Source organism: Gopherus evgoodei, chromosome 6 (assembly GCF_007399415.2).
Source record: "Gopherus evgoodei ecotype Sinaloan lineage chromosome 6, rGopEvg1_v1.p, whole genome shotgun sequence".
Classification (NCBI taxonomy): Eukaryota; Metazoa; Chordata; order Testudines; family Testudinidae; genus Gopherus; species Gopherus evgoodei.
Genome location: NC_044327.1, coordinates 85,250,973 through 85,263,186, shown reverse-complemented (window position 1 = coordinate 85,263,186; position 12,214 = coordinate 85,250,973). Strand labels below are relative to the sequence as shown.

General features: G+C 49.7%; 1 protein-coding gene across 2 annotated transcripts in view; it reads left to right on the top strand.

Annotated features, from left to right (window-relative positions):
- Positions 1–122: 122 nt before the first annotated feature.
- The window catches only part of MSH3 (mutS homolog 3), a 186,983-nt gene continuing 174,891 nt past the window's right edge, over positions 123–12,214 (top strand). For both annotated transcript variants that reach the window (XM_030566366.1, XM_030566365.1), the window contains exon 1: positions 123–335. In XM_030566366.1, the coding sequence (XP_030422226.1) occupies positions 189–335 (147 nt within the window). In that variant the 5' untranslated portion in view covers positions 123–188. The remainder of the gene's footprint in view (positions 336–12,214) is intronic.

Genomic DNA, 12,214 nt, shown 5'->3' with positions numbered 1-12,214 from the left:
CAAAACCCCACGTGACCTGGACAGCACCAATCACCTCCCTCTCCAGAGCCCCACTCCAGTAACCTCTTTTCCTTCTAACTCCACCCCTTTCTAACATACACGTGGTGCCGTGATTGCGTCACTGTTGTATTCGGTGGCGGGCGCAGGGAGCTGCGGGGTCTGGGCTGCTGGTTCCTGCGTTCCCGAGCATGCGGCGCGGGCGAGAGCCGCGCGGCCCCGGACAGTCGGTGCTGAGTGAATTCTTCCGGCCGGTGGGGTCCCTGCGCGTAGCAGGTTCCTCAGCCGGCTCCGCGGCGAGCGGCGACGAGGGGCTCCAGGCTGCGGCTCCGTCCACGGTGCGCAGGGATGGGGCGCAGTAGCTGTCGGGGGAGGGACCGCTGGGCCGGGCGGGTGTGGGGCAGCAGCCCCGGGGCGGGTTTTTCGTAACGCGCTGTGTGACCCCGGGTCGGTGCGTGGCCACACATACTGCAATAAACAAACGCCTGCCAGCACCACGGCGGGCCCTGACCTACCGGGCTTCCCCCGGGGCCTCGGAGCCCCTCATGCCACCTCCACTTAACTGCTGTGGTGACCGGGTAATTGTTACTGTTACAATGCTGGGCTAGTGCCCTCATTCCTCCCGCCAGCAACACCGCTAGCAGAGCTGGGTGGCTGAAGAGTCACCGATTGTGGTGTTTTGCTGTCTTGTCTACACTGCAGCGGTGCACCGCTGTAATGCTTCTGATGACATCACTCCTAAGGGCCAATCTGCACTAGAAATTAGAAAAGTGAAAGCAGCACAGCTGTACTGATGTAACAGTGCTGCTAGTGCAGATGCTCTGTGCTGGTAGGAGAGAGCTCTCCTGTTGGTATAATTACTCCAATTCCTTGAGTGGCAGTTGGCATGTCAGTCAGAGAGCTTCTCCCACCAACATAGCACTGGCCACACTGATGACTAGGCCAGTGTAAGTTACATTGCTCAGTGGGATGGCTTTTCCACACCAAAGTAAGCGCTAGTGTGTCCAAGCCCTTAGTTGATGGGTGAGTGCTTGCCTGTCAGCTTAATAACTCCTGCTTCTGTGAGAGGTGGTAGCTGTCAGTGGCAGAAGCTCTCCTTTGGACAAGCACTGTTTATACTGGTGCTTAGATCAGTATAATTTATGTTGCCAGGGGTGGATTATTCATATCCTTGAGTGACATAAATTGTACCGAAGTAATCTGTAATGTAGACATAGCCTGAATTAAACTTCATTGTGAACTCACCACATAAAATATTTACTTGGTAAGTGCTAAGCAGGTGAAACTTTGTTCCTTCTGTGTATATGATTAGGTAGGGCAGAGAGAGTAGAAGCATCTCACTCTCTTCTCCCTAACTCAAATCTAGATAATGTAAGGTTTGAGAGAGAACTCAAAATAGCCAGGAAATGCAGTTAAGCAGAAAGTCTACTTTTATCCCCATTTGCTTGTGTGCTGAGATATTGCAGACACGCATAACACTGAAGTGTAAGATGAACTCAAGCATCTAGGAAACTGCATGTCATTTGTTTGCTTAGCTTTAGTTTTTATAAAGCTGAAAACTGAAAGTAACTAAATTTAAAATCAACGTTTCCAAATTATCAGCAAATCGATCAGTGTAGGCACAATATCTTTTTTACCAAGCTCTGTATCATGGTGATGATAATTTAAAAAATCAATTAAGAAAAAATATTTGCCCAGGCTTAGTGGGTGTTCAGGATTTGATAAGGTTGCTTTAAGTTTATTTTCTGAGAGTTGTCCTGTGTAAAACTCAAGATTCTTGGAAGTGGTTACTGCATATTCCCACTCAGTGGGTTGGACCCCCTACTCCAGTTCCTCTAAGATTTGGAAGCTTTTTGGAAAGCAATGCTTTTTTGGGCCCACACAAGTACTATCTTTGCAGCATCTGATATTTGCAGCTGAGTTTATAAAAGAACTGTGTGACCCCAAATGCCTAATTTTTTTTTCCTTTCCAGAATCAGGTGAGCTTATAAGGACCTTTGTGTCTGGAGTGATTTTAGTCTTTTTTTAAAAAAAATTCCCTAATTTTATTAACTGTGTTATAGATAGTGAGAGTTAGTTGTGCAGTTGAGCCAACTACTTATGTTTCTGTTCTTGACCCACTGTCCACAAAAGACCCAGGTAAGAAAGGCGGATTTAAGTGATGAGCATTTTGCCCTTCCATGTATTTGGAGGCAGGAGTTATTGTTTTTCCCTTCCCGTTCCTGTTTGCTGCTCATTTTGGGGGACCTTTGCATTGTAAACTTGCATAAGCAAACAGCACTGGTTCAGTGTCTTCCTTAATGAGTACATGTCTACACTTACAGTTTTGCAGCGCTGATAGTTACAGCTGTGTAGGGCCAGCACTGCAGTGTGGCCACACTGACAGCTACCAGCGCTGCAATGTGGCCACATCTGCAGCACTTGCACCGCTGTTGGGAGTGGTGCATTGTGGGCAGCTATCCCACAGAACACCTCGTCCCATTTGGCGCTGTGGCTTGTGGGAAGGGGAAGGAAGTGTGCGGGTCTTTCCGCTTCCTGTTCCAACGCCCCGTGGTGCTTTACTGCACCTTCCGAGCAGTTTGGCGGCATTGTGAGTCTGCAGCGCGATTTCTGAGATTTCTGTTACAAATGGAGCCTGAGCTGCTGAGGACCTTGCTGATGAATGTTGCCAGCACATCACGCATGGCAGTGGAGCTATTCCTTCAGCTGCAAAGTGACAGTGAGGAGTCAGACGATGATATTGAAACGCCTGACGCTCAAGACACTCAATTGCTTGTGGCAGTAACAGACGTGCTTAGCACCGTGGAACGGCGCCTTTGGGCTCGGGAAACCAGCACTCAGTGGTGGGATCACATCGTCCTGCAAGCATGGGATGACTGCAGAACTTTCGGATGAGAAAAGCCACTTTCATGGGACTGTATGCTGAGCTCGCCCCTACCCTGCGGCGCAGGGCCACGAGATTGAGAGCTGCCCTGCCAGTGGAGAAGCGGGTGGCTATTGCAATCTGGAAGCTGGCAATTCCAGACAGCTACCAATCGGTGGCGAACCAGTTTGGAGTGGGAAAGTCCACCGTTGGAATAGTGTTGATGCAAGTTTGCACAGCCATTAATCGCACCCTGCTAAGAAAAACTGTGACTCTGGGGAACGTGCAGGACATTGTGGATGGCTTTGCAGAAATGGGTTTCCCTAATTGTGGAGGGGCAATAGATGGGACGCATATTCCTATTCTGTCCCCACCCCACCTGGCATCAGAGTACGTTAATCGCAAGGGGTATTTCTCCGTGGTTCTGCAAGCGCTTGTGGATCACCGTGGGCGTTTCACTGACATTTACTCAGGATGGCCTGGAAAGGTGCACGATGCACACATCTTTCAGAACAGTGCCCTGTTCAGGAGGCTGAGGGCCGGGACTTTTTTCCCAGACCGCAAGATCACAGTAGGGGACGTCGAAATGCCCACTGTGATCCTTGGACACCTCGCTTACCGCTTAATGCCATGGCTCATGAAACCGTATACAGGGAAGCTTGACTGGAGCAAGGACCGGTTCAACTACAGGCTGAGCCGGTGCAGAATGACTGTGGAGTGTGCTTTTGGCCGTTTGAAAGGGCGCTGGAGGTGTCTTTATGGGAAGCTAGATTTGGGGGAAAGCAGCATCTCTGCTATTATATCCGCGTGCTGTACCCTCCATAATATTTGTGAAGGGAAGGGTGAAAGATTCAGTGAGGAATGGACCTCCGAGGTTCGACGCCTAGAGGATGAATTTGCACAGCCAGAGAGCAGGGCTACTAGAGAGGCCCAGGAAAGGGCTTCAAGGGTTAGGGATGCCTTAAGGGAGCAATTTGATGCTGAGAGCCAACAGTAATGTTTGGTGCCTTTGCTGTGCTCCTTTTTACCTTGGGGTACAATATTTACCACTTCCTGCAATAATAAAACGTATTGTAAAAGCCATAAAAGCCTTTATTCAAAGTACAGTACATAAAAGGCCAGGGGGGTTAGGGTGGTGGACTGTACATTCAGAGGTTTGAATATGTCCTGTTTGGATTACTGTTCAATGTCTGCTGCACTTCAGGATTACAATGCTGCAGGGTAATGGGGGTGGAGTGCACAGGGTAAGAATTGTAGTTATCAGGGCTGGTAGGTGATCGTAGAGGTGTTGGGAGCAGTTGGGGGTAATAAGAAACTGGCTGCTGGAGAAAGGTGTTTTGTGCAAATACTGGGGAACAAGAAAGAGAGCTTTGGAAGGGGTGTGGGTTACCACGGTACAGATCTGCCTGCATGGCTACGAGAGACTCAAAAGACTCAGTTTGGCCAGCCAGGAGGCTTATCATCTGCTTTGAGGTTTTTTTGGTAGCCCATTCCTTTCTCCTGCTTTCCGTTTGCCTCCACTCATACATTTTCTCTCTCCATTCCTGCGTCTTCCTACTTTCTCTGTTGTAGTGAATCATAACTGCTTTGATCAATTCTTTTGATTTTCGCGGATTTTTTCTCAAGTTCTGCAAGTGACGTGAGGCCGGTGATCCGGCTGCATTAGTCAAGGTCACTAAAAAAAACTTAGATAGAAACATGTAATACACAGAGGCTACATTGTTTATTATCACACAATGAAGGAGTTTTTAGACTTTTTGTAGCATCCTTCCAACATACCTAACATAACACAGAGAGGCCAGGGAAGCGAAGGCATGGCGAGCAATGGGGTGAGTGTTTCTGCCCCGACTGCACCTGGGAGGGGGAACTGACCGATGGGTCACTGGGGTTTATCTGCACTGGGTACAGGAGGTAGCTGGGGTCCTGCACAGGGGACAGTAGTGAACAGGAAGGTGGTGAGCTGCTGGCAGGGGGGGTGGTCTGCGTAAATGCCGGCCTGCTAGTGAGGGTGGGGGAAACGCCCCGCGGGGCTGGCTGCCTGCTGGAAAGGAGCGGGGGGGGGAACTGGAGCGCACCGTGGGGCTGGCTGCCTGCTGGAAAGGGGGGGTGGAGACCGGAGCGCGCCGCGGGGCTGGCTGCCTGCTGGAAAGGGGGGGTGGAGACCGGAGCGCGCCGCGGGGCTGGCTGCCTGCTGGAAAGGGGGGGGTGGAGACCGGAGCGCGCCGCGGGGCTGGCTGCCTGCTGGAAAGGGGGGGTGGAAACCGGAGCGCGCCGCGGGACTGGCTGCCTGCTGGAAAGGAGGGGGTGGAGACCGGAGCGCGCCGCGGGGCTGGCTGTCTGCTGGAAAGGAGGGGGGGGAAACCGGACCGCACCACGGGACTGGCTACGTGCTGGAAGGGGGTGTGGAGACCGGAACGCACCGCGGGGCTGGGGGGGACCGCGAACCTGGCGCCCTGCACTCAAGTATCCCTAAATTCTCAACAGGGTTTCCTACTGTCAGATATATCACTGCTGCGTGTTACCTGGGAAGAGAGGGAGGGTCTTCTACAGCAATGTGGATTCCGCCCTGGCCCCTGTGCAGCTTGCCTGTGTGCAGCCATGGTCCCCCCACCCCTCGCTGCACAGTGGATCGGACGAGTTAGCCTGACTGGGACAAGGACCATGGTGGCTCTCCCTATAAACTTGCGAAAGCACATTGCCCACGCTCTGGCTGCAACTTTTCAAGAGATTACCGAGGCAGATTACAGAGACGTGATAGAGCAAATCAATGGGCTATTCCACGTTTAGGCATGCATGCAGGCAGCCATAACCCAAACCCTCCTCTCCCAAAACATAAAAATCTGCTTACCCTGAGCACGCTCCTCAGCTTCTTCCTCACCAGCAACTTCCAGCTGCTGCGACTGGCTAGCCTCCTCCTGGCTTGAGAAGAGCTCCTGGCTGCATGCCTCCTGGGACTCCGGGGTGTCTCCCTCCACGCCAGTAGCCTCACTGTCGGCTTCCTCTACACCCTCCCCCACTTCTCCCTGCTCTGAACTCTCCATTGTGGTCCTCGGATTGGCAGTGGGGTCACACCCAAGTATGGCATCCAGCTCCTTGTAAAAACGGCAGGTTGTGGGGGCAGCTCCTGAGCGGCGATTTCCCTCACGGGCTTTGCAGTAAGCACTCCTCAGCTCTTTTATTTTGACCTTGTACTGCAATGCGTCCCGTTCACGGCCCCTTCTCAGCAAGGACTGTGATATCTGCCCATAGGTATCTTAATTTCTCCTTCTGGAGTGCAGCTGTCCTTGCATAGCTTCCTCACCCCAAACACTGATGAGGTCCTGCAGCTCGGAACTGTTCCATGCTGGGGCTCGTCTGGGGCGTGGAGGCATGGTTGCTGATTGATTGAATGATTGATTGCACTCCACACCTGGCTGAGCAAACAGGAAGGGGATTTTTAAAATTCCCGGGGCATTTAAAGGTGGGGTCAGCTGAGCGCAGGGCAGTGGAGTGTGCATGATTACCAGAGAGGCTTCTAAGGTATGCTGGGATACCTTCTTATACCCCGGAGGTCAATAAAAGCGCTGGTGGGTGTCCACACTTGCTGACCAGCGCTGGATCACCAGCGCTGGAATCCCTACACCCGAGGCTCGACCGGGTGTACAGCCAGCGCTGCAACCAGGGAGTTGCAGCGCTGGCCGTGCTTTGCATGTGTGGCCACATCCTAAGTTGCAGCGCTGTAACCCCCTCACCAGCGCTGCAATTCTCTAGTGTAGCCATGGCCTCAGTATCTGTAAATAACATCTGCAGAGCTGTCTATACTTGTGAAGGGACAGAGCAGGCTGCTTTCAGCTTGAAGGCAAATCAGGAATGACCCTGACACCCAACTACATACAAGTGTATGGCTACACTTGGAGATGTGCAGCGCTGGGAGTTACAGCTGTGTTTGTACAGCTGTGTAGGGAAAGCGCTGCAGTGTGGCCACACTGACAGCTACCAGCGCTGCAGTGTGGCCACATTTGCAGCATTTCCAGCGCTGTTGGGAGTGGTGCATTGTGAGCAGCTATCCCAGCGTTCAAGTGGCTGCAATGTGCTTTTCAAAACAGGGGGGTGGGGTGGTGTGTGACAGGGAGCATGGGGGAGACAGAGAGAGTGGATTTTTGGAGCTGACACTGTTTTCAGCTCCCTGCCTTGCAAGTTCTAAGGACTGGAAGATACACAGTGCCTACCTTCAATCATTTTAAAAGTTTTGACCTTTCCCCCACCTGTCTCTTATTCACTAAATGCAAATTATGCACTCCTAAATAGTCTTTAGACCACATAAGCAGTTGCTCAACACTACCCCTCCCCTCTCTCCTCAAGCAACAGCTGTGAACATTCCAAAGCAATTCCCCTGCCTCTGCTTGCTCGCTGGAGCAAAGAGCAGCTGTGTTTGTTTTTTAGCTAAGTAGCTACAGGGAGATGGAGTTCAGCCATTCAGCTACGGGGAGATCAGAGTTCAGCCATTCTTCTGGTTTGTTGTGGACAGGAATTCTGGGATACCTCCTAATACCCTGGAGGCCAATAACAGTGCTTTTGCTGGCTACACTTGATGACCAGCGCTGCATCACCAGTGCTAGAATCGCTACACCCCAAGCAGACCAGATGTACAGCCAGTGCTGCAACCAGGGAGTTGCAGCGCTGGCCGTGCTTTGCAAGTGTGGACACAGAGTGTGTTGCAGCGCTGTAATCCCATCACCAGCGCTGCAACTCTCCAGTGTAGCCATGCCCTGAGTGCCAGATAGAGTGGGGTCAGTGGCTTACTGGCAATGACAATTGAGACTTGAGAATTGAGACTTGCGGTGGTGAAACTTTACTAATAGCGAGGGAGGTTTAGGATTTTAAGAAACCACCAGAGCAGATCCTTTATCGTTGTTGGAAAGAAAGTTAGTGTAAATTGATGTTGTTCAAGCATTACTCTTGGGAGACTTCTGAGCCTAAAAATTCTGCACACATTACTGCAAAATTCTGCATATTTTATTTTTCAAAATAACACAATATAATCATGCCAGTTTCAATTGTTTTGGTCATTTATTTCAAAATACCTGTCCACAGGGATGTCTGTAACAATACAGACAGCAAAAGAAGATTCAGAAAATGTTTTCTGACAAATAGATTCCTTATTGGGCATAGTAATACATTACTTTGAGTAATAATTTATTTAAAGTACAATACAGACACTCAGCCCCTCCACCCCCCATCCCTATGTGTCCCTGTACCCCTGCCCCAGTTTTTCCCTCACGTTAGCCCTTCTGAACCCCAGTCTGACTCCCCAGTAGCCCTGTGTGCCCTGCTCTATTCCTCCCCCCCCCCCCGCCCGTGCCTCCTAATGTGGCACTGTGAGGAATGCAACATCCCCTTCCCTATTGGTTGCTGACTGCTATGACTGCCCTCTCTTCTGGTGTGACAGCAGCTCCTGGTGGGTAAAAGGCATAACTGCAGCACTTCTTCAGCAGAATATATCTTCTGCAGAGAAAAAAACAATCTGCTGCAGACATGATTTCTGCATGTGCACAGTGATGCAGAGCTCCCGCAGGAATAAAGCATGGGCCTGACAGTATTTGTATGCAGATTTGTCTCTCTCTCAGGAGCCTTCATTTCTTCCAATATCATCAGACCTTCTCTCTCAAGTCTTCTCTTCTAATCTAGAAACACTTTATCTTGCAGCATGGAGTATGATGTGGCATGCTCCACAGAAGTCTAGGAGATTTCTGCTCCAGTTTAGAAAAGACATTTACACTACTCATTGGGGCAAAAGTTTTCTCTGTGGGCAGTTGGTGTTCCATGCCCATATAATGTATTTTAGAGTCTTCATTGTTTTTTAGTCTTGAAGCTTCCTTATCTGTCAGTGTTTTCAATGTTATCTCAACATATCTGCCAGTCAGCTTTTCTACTCTTTTTAGTCCTCACACTGTCAAAAGATTCTTGAAAGGTGTGGTTATCAGCTTCCTAGCAATCAGACATCTTATTCTACAGTGAACGTCAATCTGCTGCTGCCATGGTGATGTACTCATCTTTTGAGCCTTTTTGTCACTAAAAATAGGATTTTTTAAAATCAGAGTTACATCTCTGAGAAGAGCGAGTGAGTTGCATGTTTTAATAGGTGGTCCTTCTTTAACTTTGTTTTGAAGAGACAAAATTGTCTTGTGTTCTCATCCCAAATTTAAATAAAAAATAATATCCAAGTTCAGACCACTACCCTTATGGTTAATGCCTCCTTGGGAAATCTAATCTCCCTACTCTTGATGTAGAGGTCTTTTTATTTAGAGAATTCTAAGGGATTTAGGAGGCTGTGTAAAGGGAACGCTATTTCTACTTCTGTTTAAGTGGATTAGGCTGTCCCATTTAGACATGCATTAGCTAAGGTGTCCAAGTGAGTTCAGATAGCCTTGACAGTCTCTGAGGCTAAGACAACATTTATGCCTCCATAATGTTTCCACCATAAAAAAGTGCAGGGTTGCTATCTTGTGTTATATACACATTTACATTGCTATACTCTCTTTATATGACATCTAGAACTGATGTTTACTTTGGGAGGGCAGTTTTACAATATTTTTAATTAGATCTCCTCAACCCATTTTAGAGCTGTGTTGTTTGCTAGATTCCCACTAGTGGAACTAATCAGTGAAGAAACAGTGTTATTCTGTCTATCAGCCCACTGTCCCCTTTCCTTGGATTTCCTTGCTTGTAGGACTGAAAGGTAGCAAGAAGAAGTAAGGCAACTGAGGCCACATGGCCATGATATAACTTATGCCTAGAACAATTCCAAAGATGGTGCTCATGCAGCCTCACTGGGCAATACTTTTTAGAAAAATTCTAGAAGCTCAGCTCTGTAGGGAGGTGAAGGGCACATCCCATACAGACAATGCTCTCAGAGAGCCATTGATATCATGGCAAGTGACTTTTTTATATTAGACCTTGAACTGGATGCAGGATTAGATTACGTTTTTATTTCCTCAGGGTATGTCTGCACTACGGGATTATTCCGATTTTACATAAACTGGTTTTGTAAAACAGATTGTATGAAGTAGAGTGCACGCTGCCACACTAAGCACATTAATTCGATGGTGTGTGTCCATGTTCCGCGGCTAGCGTCGATTTCTGGAGCGTTGCACTGTGGGTAGCTATCCCGTAGCTATCCCATAGTTCCCACAGTCTCCCCCACCCCTTGGAATTCTGGGTTGAGAGCCCAGTGCCTGATAGGGCAAAAATCAATGTCGCGGGTGGTTCTGGGTACAGCCTCACCCCTCCCTTCCTGAAAGCAGCAGACAACCATTTCGCGCGTTTTTTCCTGGGTGAACTGTGCAAACACCGTAGCACAGCAAGCATGGACCCTGCTCAGATCATTACCGCAATCGTGGACGTTGTAAACACCTCACGCATTCTCGTGCAGTCTATGCTGAACCAGGACCTGCAAAGCCAGGCAAGGAGGAGGCGGCGGCTATGGCAGCGCGGAGACGAGAGTGATGAGGACATGGACATAGAATTATCTCAAACCGCGGGCCCCTGCACTTTGGAGATCCTGCTGGTAATGGGGCAGGTTCTGGCCATTGAACATTGATTTTGGGCCCGGGAAACAAGCACAGACTGGTGGGACAGCATAGTTTTGCGGGTTTGGGACTATTCCCAGTGGCTGCGAAACTTTTGCATGCGTAAGGGCACTTTCATGGAACTTTGTGACTTGCTTTCCCCTGCCTTGAAACGCCATAATACCAAGATGAGAGCAGCCCTCACAGTGGAGAAGTGAGTGGCAATATCCCTCTGGATGCTTGCAACGCCAAACAGCTACCGGTCAGTCGGGAATCAATTTGGAGTGGGCAAATCTACTGTGGGGGCTGCTGTGATGCAAGCAGCCAAAGCAATCATTAAGCTGCTGCTACAAAAGGTTGTGGCTCTGGGAAACGTGCAGGTCATAGTGGATGGCTTTGCTGCAATGGGATTCCCTACATGTGGTGGGGTGATAGATGGAACCCATATCCCTATCTTGGCACCGGAGCACCAGGGCACCCAGTACATAAACCGCAAGGGATACTTTTCAATGGTGCTGCAAGCACTGGTGGATCACAAGGGACGTTTCACCAACATCCACGTGGGATGGCCAGGAAGGGTTCATGATGCTCGCATCTTCAGAAGCACTGCTCTGTTTAAACTGCTGCAGCAAGGGAATTACTTCCCAGAGCAGAAAATAACAGTTGCGGATATTGAAATGCCTATAGTTATCCTGGGTGACTCAGTCTACCCCTTGATGCCATGGCTCATGAAGCCATACACAGGCAGCCTGGACAGTGGTCAGGACCTGTTCAACTACAGGCTGAGCAAGTACAGGATGGTGGTAGAATGTGCATTTGGCCGTTTAAAGGCACGGTGGTGCACATTACTGACTCGCTCAGACCTCACCCAAACCAATGTCCCCTTTGTTATTGCTGCTTGCTGTGTGCTCCACAATCTCTGTGAGAGTAAGGGGGAGACCTTTATGGCGGGGTGGGAGGCTGAGGCAAATCAGCTGGCTGCTGATTACGCGCAGCCAGACACCAGGGCGATTAGAAGAGCACATCAGGAAGTGGTGCGCATCAGAGAAGCTTTGAAAATGAGTTTCATCACGGGTCAGGGTACAGTGTGACTGCTGTGTTTGTTTCCCCTTCATGAAACCCCCCCTTTATTGACTCCTTCCCTGTAAGCAACCCACCCTCCCCCTTCGATTACAGCTTTCCTAAGGAATAAAGTCACTATCGTTTAAAAATCATGTATTCATTATTAAAAAGTAATTATAAAAAGAGGCAGAGAACTGACAAGGTATCCCAGGTGTGGTTTGGGAGGAGGATAGAAGGGAAGGAAAAGGCCATTAAACACATTTCAAAGTAATGACAGCCTTTTGGTTGGACTATCCACGGGGGTGGAGTGGGCGGGTGCACGAAGCCTTCCCCCACGCGTTCTTACATGTCTGGGTGAGGAAGATATGGAACATGGTGAGTGGTGAGGGTGGTTACACAGGGGCTGCAGCGGCACTCTGTGACCCCGCTGCTCTTCCTGAAGCTCCACCAGACGTCGGAGGATATCAGTTTGATCATGCAGCAGCTCCAGCATTGCATCCCGCCACCGCTGATCTTCCTGCCTACACCTCTGATCTTCCTGCCGCCTCCTATCCTCACGTTCGTCCCTCCTATCCTCACGTTCACTGGCATCTTTCCTGTACTTTGCTACCACGTCCCTCCACTCATTCAGATGAGCTCTTTCATTGCGGGTTACTTCCATGATTTCCGAGAACATTTCGTCTCGCGTCTTCTTTTTCCTCCGCCTTATCTGAGATAGCCTTTGGGATGGAGTAGGGAGACTTGA